The following is a 23,506-nucleotide window of genomic DNA, read 5'->3' on the forward strand; positions in this document are numbered from 1 at the left end:
GTAGCATGATCTGGGTGAGGCCATTGATATCATCCCACACCCTGTCATTATAAATAAACTAGTTAAATTAAATGTAAATTCATATGTTACCCACTGGAGAGCTAACTTGCTTACAGGCAGAATTCATCAAATTAAGATCTGAGGTATCCTTTTCACCAAAAAGCCAATTATTCATAAAGTCCCTCACTGAGTCTACTCCCATTCAGTATACATTCTCTGATGTTCAAGCTGATATCAAGGGTCTCTAGCTGGCAAAGTTTTCAGATGCCACAGACTTAGAGCTATCATCAGTTCTCATGATGACTCCCAGATTCTGCAAGAGGATCTATTGCATACAACCACATAGTGCCAGGACCATGGTCTAAGTCTAAATGCAAAACAGTGGAACACTGGATCTTTTGGTAAATATGGTCATCCTTGTGCCTTTCATATAGAAGACACCCCCTCAAAACTGATACAATTATTAGAGATCTGTGCACTTTCATAGCCAATAAGCTCTCCTTTGACCACCTTGTCCACAGTAGGTAAAAACTCCTATCTTCCCAGTTAATTACCAAAGGTAGATCTTTCCATTCCTGGGATGTTATCATTCCTACATACACCTCCCTTATTAGGCCAACAATTAAATATAATACTCCTTTTGGTATATATATCAGGGCAAACACATGACTCGATTCAAAAGACCACAATGCTTCATCAGTAAGAAAATTGATTGCAGAAATTCTGAGTTCTATGTAGAACACCTTAAAACCTTTATCTCTGCTCTTAGTCTCATACAGACTTCCATGGGATGACCTCTACCTAGCTTGCAAGAACTCAACTGCCCCTGCCTTATGTAACCTTCTACATGTTTACAAAAGGTTTAATACAATAAGCGCCTGTACTAGATAATTAAACTTCTAACAGCATAAACAAAACCTATTGGAGTGAAAAGTATATCTCCCAATGAATTCCCCATCTCTGGAATAGACTCTCCCCACCATATTATACAAAGTTGCATTCTAAGCTTATTTAAATGTTACCTGGATAACTGGATGGGAAATCAGAAATATATACCTGGGGTGGCCCCTCTGGCCCTTATGGAAAGGGGTAATTTGTAATGGGTATTGCTTAGCCTTAGCTGCCTAGTAATAACCTATGAACCTATAAATCTATGGTATGCAAATGATCAGAAAGCAAATAGCATGTGTTTGTGGCTGGAGTTGGAGTCAGTGCCTATAATGTGAAGCACCATGAGTATCTGCACTATGACCAAAGATACCATTCACGGCACTCCAGTGCCTACAACATGGAATGCCATGGCCATATATGCTATCACCAAAGGTGCCATCCATGGTGCTTCAGTGCCTATAACATGGAGCACCATGGCCATCCACACTATAACCATAGGTACCACATATGGCATAACATTGCCTATAACATGGAATGCCATGGCCACCCACACTATAACTGAAGGCACCATCCATGGTGCTCCACCGCCTATAACATGGAGCTCCATGGTTTTACGGACTATAACTGAAGGTACCATGCATGGCACTCTAGTGCCTATAACATGGAGCACCATGGCCATCCACACTACCAGTACCATCTATGCCTTGCTCATTATCACCTCACAGTCCGGCATGTAATGGACTGCTACTATGTGAACACTGAGACCATATGACAAGCAGCCCCAAGAATGGTTAGTTACAGCGGGATGTTTTGAGTCAATAATTAAGAAAGGTACTTGGAAAATGAATGGGTAGCAGCAAAGGCAAGGATGCTTTGTAGTCAACAAGCAAAACAGTCAAAAAATACAGAAAATTTTAGTTTTTGGTTGTATGTGGTACAGAAATGATCTTTAACATGGCTCTAACACAAATTTGTCTGAATAATAATGGCATCTTAGGGATTCTGTTTCATAAAGATAAGTTTAAGATCCACACAGTGACAGCATGTGACTTACAGAAAATGTACTGCTTAACTTAAAAAATAAAATGCAACACAAACATTGCTACTGAGGTCAGTAAACTGCAGAGAGCTGCTGTAGTAGTCATGTGACATGAAATCCTTCTCATGCAAGGAAGGTAGGTGCTAATAAGAAAAGTGATCTCTGCAAAGCAGGTGTTTTATAATACTGCTGAGAAGGGCAAAGGTAATGTGAAATTGGGAGGGGCTTTTAATAATGCTTCAGGTGTGAGCTCTGCAAAACAAGAGTCTCCTTTATCACTCATTCATGTGGCTCCACAGCTTAAAATGGCATGTTGTGACAACAACACCTGTGTCACATTTTCCACTGAGATTTTATTTCCAAAACAACTGATACACCTGCTTAGTATACCAGCCCAGGAAATGCACACCTCTATTTCTTGATTTTTATACTCTATACCAGACTTTGTATCTGTCCTGAATAGCTTTGTTGCAAGACATGTCCTTGTCAGCTACATCAGCATACAAAAACAAAATTCGCAAGAAACATTTTAACATCACTGTGTACCTGTCATAATTTTTACGTTTTTGTTGTAGGGGTATAAACAACACTACGAACCAAAGTCCAAAGTACTCAAAAAATAAACAAATCCACCCAGAATGAAAGCGGACAACTCCAGCAGCACAATTCAAACGCTTTTAATAATAGTCCACAGACAAAACACTCCAGGGGTATAAACAAACTGCAAGCAGTAACACAAAAAGGCTTTTTATTATAAAAAGTAAAACTGTACAACAAGATTGTTAAAACAGCAAGTACTTCTGCCATATTGAATAACAATGATATAAACGCCTGAGAGATCAGTTAACATGGACATGTTGAGATGATATAACAACTTTGCTTGTATGATTAATTGCACATAATTTTAAAGTATTTAGGTTACAATGCATAGACTTTTGTTTTCCCAGTATGACACTTAGAGCAGATATTTCTTTAACCTTAATGCTCATCTCTCCCCCTCACTCTCTCTCTCTCTCTCTCTCTCTCTCTCTCTCTTTCTCTATTAGCATCTTAGATATAGGACATTTATGGGAGCTGTTCAGGCATAGTGAGGCTGAAAAGCATCATTGTATTATTCAAATGAAGTCTTCAAAGTGGTACTGACTAATGTGCTGATATCACATCAAAAATACAATAGTGCAAATGGGCGTAATTCTTTTCAAAATACAAATTATTCACCACATGTATTATTTACCTTCTGTCAACTTAAAAATTGTATGCTGCTGGTTTTTCTTTTAAATTTCATTCATTCATTATATTTTTAGACAGCTTTATAATGTATTTGTTAAGTCACAATATAATGTTCTAATATGTTAATAGTACCTGAGTAGTATTACCTCAAAGGTGATAAGACTGGAAACAACAAATATCACAGACAGCTATAATAATAAGTTAACATTTGGCCAAAGGAAAAATATGAAACCTTAAAAAGTATGACATGAAGCAGTGGTTACACTGACAAGAAACCTTATTTTCTGTTAAGATGGCTTATTTAAGTGAGTCACCAGCTTGCACAACAGATAATTGCAATGAACATATTTTTAAGGCACCCTCGGTGTTAAGAACAAAAATTGTTGCAAGTTTGTCAGCATTGTACATGATTCAACTCCTTGGAATGATTAGCTGCACAGGGAGTGACATGAAAGCACTGATGTCACCATGACTTCCTTTCCTTCACTTTCATTGACCTCTATTTATCACCAGTCTCTTCTCATCCTAACTGCGTGACAACTGGGTGGTTTCTTGTGTTGCAGATGCTGTCATGCTTGTCAATCATACTTTTTTTTTTTCTAACTGAAGGTATAAATACCATCACATCAGGGCCTGTTGTTTCAAATCCTCTTTGGGCTGTGTTCTTGCTTCAACAGTGTTTGAACGGAACAGAGTCTGTACCGTGAGGCTTTAGCTGATTTTTACTTTGATCACTTCCAACCACTGTCATTGACAAACCATCAAAATGGACTCTCAGGTGCGCCAGAACTACCACCGTGACTGTGAAGCTGCTATCAACCGTCAGATCAACATGGAGCTGTATGCTTCCTATGTCTACCTCTCCATGGTGAGTACAATATATGCATTGATATATATTGTATATGATAAAGAGTACCTAACACTTTGCTAGGATTATGCACTTCTTGAAATGTGTCTACTGTAAAAAATGAAGTACGGCTCAGAATGGCTCATGAAGTAGCTATCAGGGGTACATTTTTATGTAACAAGTCATGCTACAGTGAATACTTTAGCATTTTGTTATATTCTTTTTTGCATTGGACATTAAGAGCAGGTCACTTAATATACAATTTTCAAACATGTTATGTTTAGTGTTGTACAGGTTTATGCTTGAAACAGAACTATCACGGTGAACCTCCATTAAATGACAACAATGTGTTACGTCTTTCCTAGATACCAGAAATGTATGATGGCGAGCCTTCCTTATTCTAAAATAATCACATGCTGTACTGTACAAAATTAAACTACTCCTCCCCCACACACATTTGAAATAACCATAATTTGTTTGATACATTACTGTGTTATTACTGTTTTGCAGCTAAACACGTTTGGCTCGTATTACCTGTATACATTTAGCCTGATCCCAGATCAAAGCAATAATGAAAGAATAATGTTTTTAAATACTCAAAGTTCTCAGAATAGCATGGACTTCTTCTAAAACAGGACAAGCCTCCCTGGTAAAGCTGTTCTAACATCTGAGAAACTGAAAAAAAAGGTTCACATCTTTAAAAAAATCTTATCTCAGTCTTTAATTATTGTCATCTGTTTCTGTATATCTAAATAAAGATTATAATTCATTGCTTATAAAATGAGTTTTAAGAGTTGCATTGTGTGTGTGTGTGTGTGTGTGTGTGTGTGTGTGTGTGTGTGTGTGTGTGTGTAAAAATAATGCTTTGTGTAAAAGACAGTTACCATACTGGGAAACACTGGTTCACAGAGAAAGCAGTGTGGCCCTCTAAGTGAACAGTGTGCAATCTAATTTGTGGTAGAGGTAGGAGACCCCTATGCAGGACAGTAGTAAATATTTCCTGTATGCTCTTGCTACCAAGATTGTATTTTGTGGATTAATCATTGAAACAGGTTTGGTAACAGCATCTACATCACATTTAGTGGTAGTGTAGTTACTGCTTCATCACTTTCACCATAATATTGGATTTTTAAATAAAGCTTCCACTCCAGGAAGCAATCCAACTGCCGTCCTTCTGCCTTTAGTCCTTTGTTTTCCTCCATATTTGTTTCTGGTCCAGAATTGTTGCTACAGAAGAAGTAGGTGGTTATGGGAAAGGAAAGGCAGGGATAGCAGCCTGGGAAAATTCATTGTGCTGAGCAGTCCTAACACCTGTGGTAGAAGTCTATGACTGTGTTTGTGGACAATGCAAATGTGTATGCCATTGTGTATTTAATGAAAGTATAATACTGTATTTTCTATACAGTCTCAGGATTAGTAGTCTTATAAAAAAGGGTTGAATTACTGCAAAATGAAAGCAGTTGTCAATAGATGGTATTTTTTCAGACCTTGAGTCTGATTTGCTAAGTAGGAAATTCAGATAAGCCCATCAAGAAATGATCATTTATCTGTTGAAAAATGGTAAACCTCTAGTTTCTGGCAGGATCAGAACTGCTCTCTTTAGTTTGTATGTTAGTCTATTCACCAAAGGTGGGGTGAAGGTTTGTCATAAACTAATTATCATCATTCAGGGAGATGGCTTCATGATATATCTGATTACAGTCCAGTTATCTGGGTTCAACTAGCAGGCCAGGATTCTTAAACGACAAGCCATTGAGGGACGAGAGTGAGAGGATCATCTTGGCCCACCCACTTAGGGGGGGTGGGGGCTAGTTCTGTTGTTTAAGTGCCATTTGGCAGATGATCTGGTTCTGATCTAAGCATGAAAACAGCATCAAAGCGAGCACTTTAGCTTTCCAAACATTGCATTGCTCTGTAGACAGCAAGTACGTATATGAAGGCATGTACCCTCGTTGCTTGCAAAACTTTGGCAGTGTGGTTTTACAGAAGCTAGAAGGCATAGCAGTGGGGTGCAGTAAGTCTGATGTATACAAGGAAGACGGGCCTTCATTGTGTCGCTTTGACTCCCCCTTTTTCCAGCTTAGAAAAGTAGTGGAGCCATTCCCCACTGTGAAGATGGCTATCCTCCTTCAGGTGATATGTAGTATTAAGGATGGACATGACTTGAGGAATGAAATGGCCAACCAGTCGCTGCAGGGCGCTTGAAGATCAGGATGTTAAAAGGCAACAGAAGTTTAAAAAAAGCACAGTCTAGTGCACCACCCAATGCTAGAAAATGTATTTGCCCAAACAGTTTAGAAAATCTCTGACTCCCTTGTATAATTTTTTAATCTTATCACTTACTTTTTTTCAGTCCTACTACTTTGATCGAGATGATGTGGCACTGGAACACTTTGCCAAGTTCTTCAAGGAGAGGTCTCATGAGGAGAGAGAACATGCAGAGAAACTAATGAAGTTCCAGAACAAGCGTGGTGGCCGCATCTTCCTCCAGGACATTAAGGTATTAAAATGTGTATTTTAAGTAACACTAAGTGTACTTACTCATGAAGTGAAATGTTTCTGAAGTATTCACAAGATATTCTTTTTTTTGTAACCCATGGGATATTTGCCTCATTTATTATTTTTACCTCTTACTCTGCCATATTCATTCTCTTTTGTCCTTCTTCTGAACTATTGAAAATCATGCCATACCTCACAACTGTCCAGATTTTTACAGACTGTCCAGATTTTTGCCTCACAATTGTGGTGTGTTTCTTATAAAATTGTAGTTTTCTACCAAATCATTGAGGATTCAAGTCAGAATATAATTACAGACATTTTAGTTTCCGTCTTTATTCCAATCAGAAAATTCATGCTAATTCCAAACCTGCTATTATAGAATCATAGGAGGTTACTAGTTTATCCCCAAAATAAACTTCAATCAGCAGCTGTCGCTCCTGTCCAGAGGGGACACAGGGATTCTATCGACTTTCTAAGTTTGTAACAGCAATATTTAAAAATTGTCTCTATTTTTGGGCCTTTGTCCCCCATTATTTATAGCTTTGTCCAGATTTCTTTCTCTAAGAGGTTGACAGGTATGCAAGTAATGCAGGGAAACAACTTTGCCATTGCAGCTGCATTGTCCAGACTGCTCCCTAGTATGTAACACAGGAAGCATACATTATCTACTGCATAAAACTCTTGTTGATGAAAAGATTTATGAACTGCTACTGTAGTCTTTTTAACCTTCCTACTATGGAATGTGCCTTTGTTAATACATTTTTACTCTGAGTTCTCCCACTACTAGGTCATTTATTTGGACTAGGCACAACTTTGGCACTTCATTTCATGCATGTGTCAATCCACATCCCCTTTCCAGTCTATTTGGGCTTGGTTATGTTATTGGGTTTAAATGATCTGCATCTCAATAAAGGGGTGCTGTAATGCCTCCAGTGGTGTGAACATGTAATAATGTTGCTGTGGGTTACTTGTGCTAATACACATTTTCACAGGTATATGATACCATAACCCACCCTACAGAAATGCACAAAGACCCACTTTCTTAAGTACTGCAAACCCACTATTTCTCTGGCTTTCATCAGGTGTTACCTTTTGACCAAGTGGAAGTCAGGCCGTCCTCCCTCCACTAGAAATGTCATCCCCATCATCATTGCAGAGATGTTCCAACATTTTTCTTCCTCACTGTAATTCCAGTAGTCTAAAAGCATTATCTCAAAAACCTGGACATAATTTTGCTGAAAACTATGTCACCTGAAAGTAATGCAACTGACACAATTTTCAACTCCTGGAGTTTTTGTGTGTGTGGCAAAGCTGCTACAGTAGCCATGCAGAGAGCTTCAACCCTGCATCCCAGTCATAGTGCAATCAGTTCTGAGATTGCTGCATCTCAGACCATAGGTAATCCATGGCTACAGAGCTTACATTGAGTCAGAGGATATTTTAGAAGTGCCTACTATATTAATGTCTAGATGCCAAGTCTAATCAGATCCCCAAACTGCATCTTTAACACTGCAGACAGATGTATAGACCCTGTGCAAGCAGATAGGCTGGAATCTCTTTACGATTATGATGATGATTATTATTACTATTATTATTATTGTTATTATTGTTATTATCATGTTGTTGTTGTTTGGTCAAAGCACTGATACAAAACATGAAAATACCACACTTCACTGATGAAACAATGAATGTAGGTCAAAACTTCATCAAGAATTGATTTTAAGCATGTGAGAACTGTATTCAGAACCATCATTCTGTTTTTATGGAGCCGGTATCTTTCTGGATGGGGCATACTGCATATTCCTATCAGTACTTTTACCTGTTAAATAATGTCTCACTTTTCTGTACTGCACCACAGTTCTGGCTCTGCTCTGCATACCTCTGGCAGTTACATATCTTGTTTTTGTTTGTTTTTAAGTTCTGTTTTGTGTTGTTCCTGTGAAATAGGAAATACATATAAGTATCTCTATGTTCCAGTCAGAGTGAAGCTGCTCAATTGTGTAACATGTGGTTGGTCCATCCATCCATCCAGCCAGCCTTCCATCCCTTAATCTGGCAAGGGAGAGCAATAGCATCTTAGGACAAAAGAGAGTTGGCTTTCTCTGTAGGAGTCATATGCACTTTCTGATCCCTAGCAGAATCTCAGAAAATGTAGCAAAGCCAGGAACGACCAGTTTCAGAAGGTCTCTGTGTCAGGACTTATCCTACTGTACATCACACCTTACCTAAAAAGGAAGATTCACTGGGCGTGTCTTCTACATGCTCCTCCTGGCAGGATATCTGGCTCAACAGCACACTACCCCAGGCCTGCCTTTTGAGAACAATTACTCTCCAGGAGCAGGTAGTGCTTCAAGGCCCCAGTCCTGACACATGACACTGATCAGAGAACTTGCTGTCTTCTGTTTAATTATAAGATGTGTTCACTGGTAAGGAAGAGATGTCAGCTAGAGATACTAGGTATCCACAAAGTAGTGCAAAGGCCAAATTCTTAATAAAAAAGTCTTAATATGGCACATAAAATACCTATCATTTTCTCATTTTTGGAAACTGCTGTTGTCCCACAACCCCACCTTGAAATGCTAGGATACATGTTTAGTTATTCATTCATTGCCCTTAGCTGGCCACCTAGTTTCTTCGCAGTTATTCAAACCCAAGTCACCACTGGAATAGACAGATGCCTTTGCCCACGTCACTGAACAAGTAACACATGAAACATTTTGATACTTTTCTGCAAAAGGCAAGCTGAAAAGATTAGCATGTGATAATGTTGAAAACATATTGAAAAATCAGAGGTACAAGTTGGAAATTCATTCTTATACCCTTCACAATTTTCAGTAAATATGTTATTAATCATTTGTCAGAATGAGACTACTTTTTCACTCTGACATAGATTTTATATTACCCTAGGGTGTCTGATTTTGGCAGAGGAAAAGCTTGCAGAGAGTGGGAAGAAGGAATGACTGAGGACCTACTGAGTTAATCTTTTGGGTGGTGGGAGAAAGTCTTGCAGGCTCAATGCCTAGAGATGACTGGAGATGCTACCAATAGCCCTCCAGATCACTGGAGCAAGAACAGCCATTTTGGAGAAAGGGATGCTTGGATACAAGTGTGAACCTCCATGTTGATGTCCTGCAGATCTCTGCTTGGGGGTTTGGCAATGGGAATAAATGAGCAGTTACACCAACATCTCTGGAATAATGAGCTGTATGAAAGCTTGCCAAATCTTGCCTTTACACGCATGCACACACATGCAAACATGCATGCACACACACACACACACACACACACACACACACACACACACACACACACACACACACACACACACACATGCATGCACACACACAGGCATCCTTCTGACTGGTACACGCGTTGCTATAAAACTTACTCCATGAAGAGGAGATCACATCTGATTTGTGATTTGTGACTATATGCTAGAAAAGAACTGCACCCAAGGTTTACCCCAGTCTAAATCCATGTTGTATATGACATCATAGAGACTTACCAGGCCAGTATGTGAGATATATAGCAAAGTTTGAGCTCACTAAACACCATTAAATGTTGTGAGAGGTGCCGAGAAACTGGTGCTACATAACCTAGAATAAATAAGAGCTAATGACAGGAAGGAAGTGAAAGACATGAAGAGAATTGCAGGTTATTATGAAAGTTTAAAAATGATTTATAGTCTAGTCTTTAAAAGTATGTAAACAACTACACATAAAGTTCTGTATATCTGAAATGGTGAAGGATATTCTTTCTTCTCATTTAATACTGAACCCATGCATCATCACTCCTGTCATATCAGGCAAACAGCTCAAGTAGTGTGAAGCTAAACATTTTTTGAATATTGTTTTTGTTTGTCTTCTAAAGGATATCACACTTTTCCCATTTATTTATTTTTGATTTGTTTAGATGGATTATGTCTAAAATGTTGATTGCAGGCCTGTCAGGAACAAACAAATTAAAAGAAAAAAAAACACATCAGAATAGCACAGCTCTCGATCAGTCCACTCGTCAAGATTATAGCCCATTGCACAAGCACAGAAATGTGCAAAAACACACAATACAGTCCACAAACTATCCAAAGCTGAGTCACACTGACACACCCATACAATATACAGCACACAGATACATACTATGCCCATTGCTAGCGTGGTTGACAAGTCTGTTCTCCACCCATGCACCATGGGGTGGTAGATCCCTGGCACCATACTAAATCATATATAACCAGCTCTGAGATCACTCTTACCATGGGAAATTTGTTGATTGGGACATAGAATCATGTACAACACACACACACACACACACACACACACACACACACACACACACACACACACACACACACCAAAGCATCTTGTTCAACAGCTTCTTTTTCAGTGCCAAACACACATTCACCTCACAACATCATTCTCCTGAACACAGCATTCTCTTGATCATGCTCACAGTTTCAGAACCACTTTTTTCCAGATACTCATATGCAATCTCATAACTTTTAGCCTCCAAACAAAACACATCCTGTCATACCCATAGTCTCCTTGCTATAAAGAAATTCCCAAAACACCAGTCTGTTGACAAAATAATCCAGCAAGCTCACACTGCAGTTCATACCCACACATGCTCCTTCGATCAATATTTATACACTCAAGACATCAAGACTTTTACACATAAATATAAAATATTCATAGACACAGTACTACACCCACCACACACACATACACTGCTCATCTACAAACTACCTACCACAGACTTACTCACCAACACACTCCTACACATTCTCAGTCAACACTCTCAGCAACTCATTCACTGCACCACCACCACCACATATACACAAAGCATGTTTCCATCACTCCCTGCAACACCTGCACAACACCACCACATACACACAAAGCATGTTTCCATCACTCCCTGCAACACCTGCACAACACCACCACATACAGACAAAGCATGTTTCCATCACTCCCTGCAGCAACTGCACATCACCACCACATACAGACAAAGCATGTTTCCATCAGTCCATGCAACACCCGCACAACACCACCACTTACACACAAAGCATGTTTCCATCACTCCCTGCAACACCCGGACAACACCGGCACAAACACACTAAGCATGTTTCCATCACTCCCTGCAACACCCGCACACCACCACATGCACACAAAGCATGTTTCCACTACTCCCTGAAATACCAGCACATTACCATCAACATACACATGCAAAAAAACTTGCCAACATGGTCCTACACACACACACACACACACACACACACACACACACACACACACACACACACACACACACACAGTCACACATGGCTGCTATGAACCTAGCACCTGTCCCTACAATAAGAAACAATTGCTTTATATAAAACAGAAGCAGACCTACCCCAGCAATGGCCCATGCATGCACGGTCTTGATCAGTGTGTATATTTGATGTGACTATGCATTTGATGAATGGGTACCAACAAGCAGTCAATCAGATAACTAGTTTTAAAAATGATGACACTGTGGTTAACTGTGGGATTATCATCATTTTATCTACATTTTGATTTTTTTATTGCCACAGTTAGTACAATATGTCATACAGTGTATTCATTTTAAAATAATGTGCAATTATTATGCTCTGATAAAGCGCTGTTAAATTCTGCTTAACAACTGTTTTCCAGAAACCTGACAAGGATGAATGGTCTAATGGACTTGAAGCCATGACCATCTCACTGGAACTGGAGAAGTCCGTGAACAAGGCTCTACTGGACCTGCACAAATTGGCAACTGAAAAGGTTGACCCTCATGTAAGTATCCAAGACACACTGTCCACTAGATCTCTTACAGTCACTGTCCTTTTCCTTTATAATTTTCTTGGGTGGCAGAAGCCAGGGTACCTTTTTTTTAGACTTATTATAGCCCCCCCCCAATAGCCCTAGTACACATACCTATGAACATATGAACCTATAACCTGTAGTTCTTACCCTTCACCATCAACATAGGAAAATACCTCAAGGTTTATTCATGTATCTGCTTCATCTTCTCAACAAAAGCTGACTATTGCCTAAAGTTAAATAACAAAACAAAGGAAGATGTGGCATATATATATATATATATATATATATATATAGAGAGAGAGAGAGAGAGAGAGATATGTCCTTCCTCCTTTTTTAATTTTGCAAAATGGTGATTTAGTTGTTTTACTAGAATAGCCTCTATCTTCCATCCATAATCTACCCTCCTCTTCGCCTACTAATGACAATATATTGTTAGATTCCTTACCCACATTTAATTACTAACATACATACTGCATCTGTTGGACTGCCTGCCTCACTGATGCTAAAATGGTAGGCAATAATTCCATATGCGTGTTGTCTCAAATGTGTTGGACATATTTCTTGGTGTAGTCCTGAAGGTCCTCCTACCTTTCAAATAGAACTAGTTATCTATCGTGTTGAAAATAATATTTAGGCCATAGCCTAAATTCTTAGTTATGTGCAAACACATAATTTTCAAAGTTTTATACATATTTACTCATTTTTTGAAGTGACAGGATAGCAGAGCATTTGTCACTGACAGAAAGAGACTCTGTTCCAGGAGAAAATACATTGGCATCTAAAGTTCCCATTTATGGTACTAAATCAAGTTAGTTTCAGATATTGCTGTTCACATCAATATTCAGTTTGCTGTTAGCAGATCATTGTTTACCAATGGTTCTATGATGCAATGTGTACAAAAACAATTTACAAAGATTTATTGTCCTCATGTTCTCTTAGCTCTAATGAATACTAGTTGGATTCTTTTTAGTCTTGTTATCTGTCATAAGCTTTGAGTGTGTACCTATTTTATTTATCTTCTTTTAGAGATTTTTTTTATTTTTTCTATGCCAACAAAAATATAACCCTCGTAGTCAGAGAAGCACTCATTTATGCATGTCTTTTCTTATACCTGAGCACTCTCACTAACATTGCATGACCTGGGTGGTGTTACAGCATGACATGGGTCAAATGACTTGCAGGAATTGTTAGCCCACAGCAAAAGAAAATGTGTGTTTTGTTGTATAATTCCTCTTTTCCTTCTGGTGATATCCATAACCAAAGCTCATCTGCAAATTTTGTTAACCTGGACTGCAAAATAATGTCACATTGTGGCAGGGGTCCTCCAGCTGTAGAAGATATGCTCTTTATAGTTAATAAACACAATATTCCTTAGTAATTCTCCAACTGTCTACAGATACAGATTAAATTTCTTTTGCTTCACCAATACCACATAATGAAAGAATCAGTATGTTAAAAAAATTAACCTATATAACTTAAAATCTAAAGCAGTTTCTGCTAAATATCAGTGTCAGTTTAACTGTGACATAATTTATTCACAAAATCCTGCATTTACGTTAAGACCAACAGTAATCACATACAAGAAAATATCATGGACTGGGGTTTGAAGAGGGCCTGTATCAGTCAGATATAGCCCTTCTCTGTTCATTGGTGAATCAGGAAGAAAATATCCACAGTTCCAATATGTAAATAATATCTGAGTAAGTGGCATTCACACATTCCACTAGTAAACTATTTCCTCTAAGCTTGTCTAATGAAACATAGGCATGTCTGCATGCCTTATTTAAGTTTTGTCAAGGTGTTCATATCTATCTGGGAAAAAGATTCTGTGGTTGTATTTACAAATGTACCATGTTTAACTTCAAACATCTCCCACTGGGAAAAATATTTCTTAGTTTTACTTGCAAATGTACTATGTATATCTTCAAACAACTTTCTTTGGGAGAAAGATTTCTTAGTTGTACTTATAAATGCTTCAAGACATGCATATTATTCCTTGTTTGTATTTGACTAATTTCATTTATGTTTCCTTAGCTCTGTGACTTCCTGGAGTCTGAATTCCTAGATGAACAGGTTGAAGACATCAAGAAGCTGGGAGACTACATCACCAACCTGAAACGTGTCGGTGTCCCACAGAATGGTCTGGGCGAGTACCTCTTCGATAAGCATACCCTGGGAAGCAAGAACTAAATCCATCTTAGGGATTCAGCTTCTTCTGTAAAGGCCTAGACGTACATGTTTTCAATATTCAAGGGAGTCAAGTATTGGAGCCTTATCACATCTGTGATTAGTAATTGTGATATCATTCAATAAATTCAAAGCATAACAAAAACATTATAAGATTGAGTACATTTTTTATTTTATTACTTTTTGTGTGTTGTTGGCTGCAATAAAATTCAGTAGGGAGGTATTTATTTCCCTGTTTATTAATGAAGATAGCAACATCTTCAAAGTTTGTAATCAGGAAAGAGTGTCTCACCACATCAGATAACTAACTGCAAAGTACATAGAATTTTGCATAGGTCACTTAGAATGCTGAACACTTAATGCAAATAATTATGAACATCAGATAACTAACTGCAAAGTACATAGAATCAGGTCACTTAGAATGCCGAACACTTAATGCAAATCATATCCAGCAGACAGACAGACAGAAGCAGTATTGCAGTTATATAACTCACTAATCTAACCCAACAAGGAATCCTGCCCTAACAAATGGAGTCTGCATCTTAGAAAGACTGCCTATTAGTGGGTGCAATTTTGTTGATGACAACTAATGTGGTATAAAGACTGGATATAGGGAGGGACAACATGTACAGCCTAGAAATGTAGTAGTGAAAGAAGCCCCTATTTACATGTAACCATGCTGTAAACAGTGGTGAAGGCTGCAGTTTTTCAGACCTTGAGAAGGTGCCACGATAGGTATGCATTAAACCTGGAGTTCACTGACTTTAGAAAGATGAGAAGGAATATCACTCACTGAATGAGCTATGAAGATGGAATTGGGCACAGAAGGATGGACAAAGCATGAATGGGTTAAGAATTAATGAGCATTTGTCAGAAGCCAGTGAGAAGGAAGAGAACCCAGAGTCTGGTTATGGTCTTAGAAAGGTTTGGAATGCCCGGGGTGTTTTGGAATGACTACTAGTACTCAAAACGCTAACTACGTGGTATTGTTCTTATACTGGAAATGTCAGAGAATACAAGTAATTCATTGCTAAACTGTAGCGCATATACACACGCACACACACACACACACACACACACACACACACACACAATTTATAACCAGTTATTTGGCTTAAAACAGTATTTTTCTATCAGAGCTGTAGGAAGAGAAGACAATGTCATGACTTGGCAGTATACCCATTCCCCCTGCTGTCTATAACAGATCTTAATGACAACTTGTAAGGTGTCAGTCTCTTCAAAGGACAATTTCAAATTTTGCAAGCAGTCATTAAGTGATTGCAATTTCTTATAAACTGCCTAGCTGTTCTATTTATTCACTTATTTTTAAGGCAGTTTAACTACCTTTATAAAAACAGTTTGCAAGCTGTCTCTTAAAAGATTTAATCACTTAACTGACATCTTGTAAAAGTTGTCAGTATTTTTTAAACATTTGGCACCCCTTGCAAATTGACACCAGAGGAAGGCGCCATATTTGTCCCACCCTTGCTATGGCATTGTCATTCACTACTGATTTGTAAAATGTAGATGTATTCTCTCTCTTCCAACACAAGAACACTATACTACCATAAAACCATTTGTTTACTTTACTTTGTGTTTTGTCGGATAAAACCATTTGTGTTTAATAAACAGCATTTTCAGACATACTTCTGGTTCCCTGAAACAGCTTGAACCTCCACATGGAAGCCCGTCTCATGGTATGAGAAGTTTTTGTATAAACTATTTGATGCAGGTAATGTTTTGCTGGTATCCACCTGTTTCTCTGCTCTCCCCTTCTGACATTATACTGTCATTTCACCAGTTCTGCTGGGTTGCACTACAGTGCCATACTTCTCTGCCAGAATAAGGTACCTTAGTAGTAATGAATCTTAACTACTCACTACTGTAACCTCAAATTCATGTGTGTCCATGTTTTGGAATGTGATTGGGAAGAGTAACAGGGATTAACTGAAATAAAAACTGTTGATGATCACCATAACAGCAGGAGGGAGAACATTTAAAGGTATGCCACTTAAGAAGAGATGTCACTTGCTGATTACATGATGGGGAGGAAACAGTGTGACTAAAAACTTCAGAATAAGTTACTAGATTGATGAAAACTACTGTGAGAGCAGGCAGAAATGTATAGGGGGCTTTATGTTGAGAGAACCAAAGGGAATATGAAGAGCAGGAAACAGGGAACATTAGAAAAGGGAGATGGGAAAAGACGATAAGAAAACGATGCCTGACATCATGTACTTGATCTGACAGTTTAATGCAGAGGATTAAAGCTATGAGCTGCTAATGAGTTTCATCCTACAGTCCAGGGTTTGAGTCCTACAGTTTCTATTTGTTGACTGTGCGACTCTGAATAAATCACTTTACTAGAAAGTGCTCCTGGGCCACCCCTGAAAAGAGGCATCTGCCTTAAAGACAATTAAATGAAATAAACAAAAAAGGCCAAGAAAGTCATAGAAGGAATGTAGAAAATATAAGGGGAAAAAGAGCTTATTATACATTCATCAACCTGAACTTGACAAATGTAAGGGAAGCTCTTAATCAAATCAAAAGTAAGCATATTATGTCAGACAGAAATGTACACTATAGCCAGGAGACAATGAATGAAAACCAGACTGTGAAAAACATAATGGTAGCAGTTATGAAGGACTGACTCAACAGTTAAAGGGGAAGGCTTAGAAAGAAAAAAAAAGCTGACTTGTTGCATACAGCAGTGAGATCTGCAAAGTCAAACTAACCACAGAGATGCTCTACCAATCAATAAGTCAATCGGGGTGGTAAAAGACAAGATCATCATAAGATACACTAGTGACATAGCATAGAGGAAATCAGAATTACTACTGTAAAATTAAATAAAGCCTGATTGTTCTGAGTAAGAGGGAAATCTTGCAGGAGGTAAGCTGATCTGTAACAGTGCTGAAAAAAAGGCAACAAGAGGCACACTGGGCAGGAAGAAAGGGTTAAGGAAGTCAACAACTGAGGGTATGAATGCAAGACGCGTGTTTGCATCTGAACTGCAAGGAGCATAGTCAAATAGGAATACATTGCTTCATGAAGAAAAAGACTCAAGACTCATACAACATGTATTCCAACACTCTCTTTGAAATGACCGACAGCCAATATGCAGAAATAAGCCTAACACAAATATTAATTGACTATAAAAAGACAGCCATAAGTACAGCAAAAGTAAACCTTCCCAGCGCCATCAAAAAAGGCTGCTACTTCACTTTCTATCAGATTATAGTTAGGTAAATACAACTCAAAGCCTGAGAAAATTATAACAAACTTCCTCAAACTTTCAAGTAAAACTCACCTATCTGCATTAGCATTCCTCCCATCAGCCCAAATGCAATAAGCATTACATCCCTAGGTAAACTCATGCCTAGCAAGATATCACCTGTACTTTAATGGTTAGTAAATAATTATATTCAAAGTAATCAAACAAAATACAAAACAAGACAATCACAAAAAAGCTATTCCCATACTATCAACAACATTCTGAAGTAAACATTGTATGGAAAATGTGTACCTCAAACTCAACCACAAAATTCAGCTGAAGGATGGTGTTAAAGAACACGAACCCCATTGCCCAAATGGCACTTAAGTATCAATGACTTGCAAAAGCATATGAATAGAAAATGATCAGCAACCAAAGATACAACTTAATGACAGGAACTTCATGACCAAACAGGAAATGTTTCATCCTCAAAAAAAAAAAAAAAAAAAAACACAGCACAGCACAGAAAATAAATTACTTTATCTCATGAAAGATTATATATGAACTCTAAACACCATTCAGCTGTATAAACAATGACATCCCAAATAGCCTGCCCAAACAAACATGGCTGCATATTACCTGGTCATTCTAACAATGATCACCTTAACAGATCCTTTCATGATGCTAATCATACTCTTGATATGATGGAGTACATTTCTCATACCTAAAACAGAGTATATAGTTTCCAATATCTAAACTCTCACAAATTTTCAGTAACAACAGTATCTCTTTCTGTCATAAAAAGGGTGATCTTTACAGTTGAAAATGCTTTGTACCTGACTTAAAACATATAAAATCTTGTAGCTACAACATTTCTTTAAAAATACACTAGCATCTTTAGGAATATATGGGTTAACTTTTATTCAGCAGCTTCCTTTTCTGTTTGGAAATATTCACCCCAGTGTGGAATCAGCTGTACACAGTGCTGCTGAATATTGCCCAAAAGCTTAAAACTTCTAAGCTTAATGTCCACACTGTCTGTAACAATCTGTGTAATACTTAGCAATGTATACCTACTGTCTAAATCAGGTGTACTGGCAATTACAGAAATGTGATTATGCATCTATATTCTCAAGTCTGAAATTCTTCCTTCTGGATGTAACATATATAGGTATGGTTGGTCACATATAGGTGCTTGTAGTATGGCCATAATTTACCAGGAAACTATCACTTGCATTCTGCTGCTTTCTGCACTTCTACTGGCTTTTGAAATAAATGGCATTATAATATTAATACAAGTTGTCTCACATAATATGTCTACTGTATATAATATATTGTGCAACATTCTAGCAAAGATATTGTTAAAGTTAACATCTTCCACCTTTCCCCAAAACTAAATGATGAATTAGTCATTGTGGGTACTCTAATCATAGACATAGAACTATCCACAGATAATTACTCTCACTCACTTTTCTCTACACCTGCTTTGTTTATCCCAGCTAATGTTACTTATCATCAGACATGACAAATGATTTGAATGAAAAACTCCTAAAATGCAGCCATATATCTGTACTTGACAGCACAATCTCAGAGGCTGGGGTTATGGCTGATAATATTCAACCTCCAATGTTTGTTGTCTGTGTTCAGTGCAGGATCCTAAATGCACATAGATGCTGTTACTCAAGGAAAGTAAGATTTTTTCCCTAAGCTCATTTCTCCTTTGTTCATTGAAGTACCAACTGGGTTCTCCTAACAGTCAGCCTCGACTCACTTCACATTTACAGAAAGTACTCTAAAATTTTCATTTTCCCTTTTCCTTAGATTCATTGTTTCATAGGTTCATAGCTAATTACTAGGCCAGCTGCCTTAATGGGCCACTCTAAGCCAAGCCAGTTCCCCTCCCAAAGGTGAGAATCAAACACTGTACGTCGTGTCTATGAGTCTAACACCTTAACCATTATACCAACCCAACCATTAGCTGCATATATTTTTTAATTTATTTCCTTTCTTTTATTCTTTTGTACTTGTCCCTTAAAATTTCCATTTTCTGTCTTTTACCAATAGAATTAACATTTTTTTCTTTTACTATCTCCCAATTTATTACTTCTTCCTCTTTATTATTTTTCCTCATCTAATTTATCTTCTATTTCTAGTACTTCTAAAATTTCTTGTCTTTATTTAATGTTCTTCTCTCTCTTTTTCCTTACTGCTAGTTTCATTTTTACAGTTCATCCATAAATGTCCAATTTTGTTAGATTTATAACATTAAAATTCACATATTTTTCATCATGTCCCATTTTCCCCACAAATACAATGTTTTCTTTTATCACATTTATTTATCAAATGTCCTTTTCCACACACACACACAAAACAAACAAACATGTTTTGAGTTGTCCAAACTTGTTATGACATCCCTGTTCTCCTCCGCATTTATCACGCTTGGTATGCTTGGTATATGTATCATTTTTACTCTTTCTGTTTTAACACAATATTGCAATCCCAGCCACCTGTCCAAAGTTTTCAAAGTCTCTCTTTCCACCACTGTTCAAAACTGTATATGGATTTTATTTTTGTTTCCTTGCTAAATGATTTTATCACATAAAGATTCCATAGGTTAAATTCTTTCTTTTTTCATAGTCTCCAAGAAAATTTTCCATTGAAAAGCAGTCTCAAATATAATGTCACAAAATGCCTCTTTGTTAATAAAAATAAATTCTCTTACTTTGTGCTTTTACGCCCAAGTAGCTATTAAATTGTCCCACACGTCATACCTGTCCCTTTCCTTGCCTTCTTAACTTTGAATTCTTACCATGTACTCCCATTTTTCATTTTCTACTGCTTTTTTTATTTTCTGCTACTCCCCTTTTGCTTTCTTTTACTTTCTCTGCATATGTTTACTTTTCCATCTCATCACTAATCTTCAGGATTGTCTCTGCATCCTCCTTTTCTGTTTTCTCCATAATGTCCCCCAAAAAAACATCTCCTTTATTTTCTGGCTCATTCTGCATCAGCATTTCTTTAGGGTAATCATCACAAAACCCTCCCAACTGTAGGGTTGTAATTATACATGTATCATTTGCTGACTTTTCTTCATCAAACAGATTTCTTTGAAACTTCTCCTCAGAGCCCTGCAAGCATTCTCCAGTCTTGATATTGGCTTTCTCCTCCATTTCTCTCACCACTTCATTAGCTCCTTCTCCCTCCATCTGCCTCCTTGCTTCTCTGGACGACCTCTGTGTCTGGAATGGGAAATAGGTCCCACTTGTAACAACTATGAATAGGGAAATAAATTTTCCAGGTGTCCTGGACAAATTTTCCCTAGTCAGTATGAGTACCACCTTGGATCTCCAATGAAAAGAGGCCATTGACCTAGTGAAACTAACCCAGTCAACAAAGTGTAAATAAATAAATAAATAATGTCAGGACTTTCCTGTGTAAGCAAAGTCTTAGAAAAAGCTGCACAACTGAAAACTCAGAACTTTACTTACATGGGGTCACTAAACAGTTGCAAATCCTGATGTTATTTATTTATTTTTTTACATATGTTGTCAAAATGGCAGCTTATGTGTCACTCCAGTAATGTTCTCTATTGTGAGGCACATATCTGTGCTCTTACTTTACCAGCATTTGAATGAAACATACATCAGTCTGTCTTCACCTTTCTAAGACACTTCCCACGAAAGGAACTTACTTGTGATATAACTGATTCATAACACTTATTAACCATACATTATAACAATACATTTATAAATCTACCAAAACTGCCATGAGGACAACAAAATTGTAATAAACAAACTTGTTAACCTGGAGTATCAGGCTTCATATGTGTATCAGTTCTAGATAAATAGTGTCTATCACTTTATATACAGTAGAACATGCTAGTCTAATTGCTGCTACAACGTTCATGGTTTGAAAGAGTGGTAGATTTGATGGTGCAGTATGAATGCATACTGTTGCATAATTTTGCTGCATTTTGCTGCTGTAACAAGAAAGAAAATTTCCTTAAGAATTCTCTTTCAAGTCAAATGTAAAAAGTCATTATATACAGGCTTTTCTTGACCAGAGTTTACTATATATATATATATAGCCTGCACCAGAAATAAACTGAGAAGCAAACAGTTATGATTAAAGTTAAAATCTGTATATTCTTTGAAGTTATTCTGTGTTGATATTTTTTATGTAAAGTTTTGATACCAGGACCACTAAATTTCATCTTCTGTATAGCCTATTTACCTCTCCCTTCTTACGTATGCACAGGACCTAAAAGAGCTGAACCAGAAGAGGTAAGAACATGGCATTCATCCACGAGCATGTCAGGATTTCTTAATATGCAAGCATCCAGACCTCGAAGCTTTTTTTGAGAGATCGGTGTAAACCCTTCTTTCTCGATATCCCACATTAATGGTCATATAGAGGCAAGTAATGCAGGCCATTACAGTGACAACATGCTGTCACATGACCAGTGCCCATCAGACTCTGCCTACACCTTACAAGCCAACCATCTAGCTGTGCATGAATCACATAACCACAAAACATGCTCCTATAGTATTCAGTACTGAGCCTTGTGAGATGAAGCACCTGCTACTCAAACCGGGCACTCAGCCAAGCTTGCAGGTAGCCATGCAATGGGCTGACAACAGAGGCCATCTCACGTAATATTGCAAAGGATGCACTTCCATGCAGCTCCATCTCCCTGGGAAGTATAAGTCGTGGTTTATCTAGATCTCCACCAAAGGAAATCACACCAACTCTTTTACCCCTAAGTGTGGGCAACCCCTCCCACCCCTGAGAGACGTAAGCAAGCTCTGCCCCTTCACTCCTCCCCCACCATGTCTAGTTTCTGCAGTACAGAGTTTTCTAATTGAACCACAAGTCTCCTGGTTCACAGTAAAAGCTCCATGCTTTTGCACCACAGAGCCAGGTACCCTTACAATTTGTGAGACAGCATCGTATCACCTCTATTTCTTCTTTCCACAGATGTTAACACATCAGATTTCTCTAACCTTCTTACATAGTTCAAACCTTCTAATCCACTTAACATCTAGCTAATTCTTCCCTGTTCCTCCTTCAGTCATTTTAGATTCCTTCATTTTATATTACCTCCAGAACTGTATGCAGGACTTCAAATGAGGCTAACCAATGCCTCATCCAAGTAAACAAAGACTTTTGGTTCCCTTTCTTCTGCTCCCCTAAATAATGCAACCTATCATTTTATTCAGCATGATTATTATTCTCTTTCTCTGTCTCCTGCTCTCTCTCTCTCTCTCTCTCTCTCTCTCTCTCTCTCTCTCTCCATTGGTTTGCAAAGGTGTATGACCTGTATTACAATTACTGTGAAATCTTTCTCCTCTTAAGTTTCCTAATAACTGTCAGCATCCAGCTTATGCTGAATACTCTGATTCTTACCTTCAAAATACACCACTTTGCATTTTTACTGTTAAATCCCAGTTTCCCAGTTGCTATCTTTCTTCTAGTATACTAAGTTAAGGCCCTTTATAAACTTACATCACTGTCAGCAAAGTCCCTTAGTCTAAGAGTCTAAGTAGAAAAATGCCAGAACTTGAAATCTTCCTGAAATTCAAACACATTTCTTTTTGTTTAGTTACTGAAACATGGTCTCAGTGCAATGACATCTCTATCTCTCTCTGCCTATTATGCCATTAGGCCCTTGTTTAATTGTGGAGGAGTATCTATATTAGTCAGAACCATCATTATCTCACATCATATTACCCATAACCCTAACTTGGCGCTCCTGGAAATCCAAGTCACCTTTAACA

General features: G+C 37.9%; 1 protein-coding gene across 1 annotated transcript; it reads left to right on the forward strand.

The window, feature by feature from the left end:
* Positions 1–3,793: 3,793 nt before the first annotated feature.
* On the forward strand, positions 3,794–14,665 carry LOC122811499 (ferritin heavy chain B-like). Its single transcript, XM_044083374.1, has 4 exons — positions 3,794–4,028; positions 6,361–6,507; positions 12,173–12,298; positions 14,363–14,665. Exons 1-4 carry the CDS (start codon positions 3,927–3,929, stop codon positions 14,516–14,518), a joined length of 531 nt encoding a protein of 176 aa, XP_043939309.1. The 5' UTR covers positions 3,794–3,926; the 3' UTR covers positions 14,519–14,665.
* Positions 14,666–23,506: the final 8,841 nt, after the last annotated feature.

This window comes from Protopterus annectens, chromosome 9.part0 (assembly GCF_019279795.1).
Source record: "Protopterus annectens isolate FY-2018-M chromosome 9.part0, PAN1.0, whole genome shotgun sequence".
NCBI lineage: Eukaryota > Metazoa > Chordata > Ceratodontiformes > Protopteridae > Protopterus > Protopterus annectens.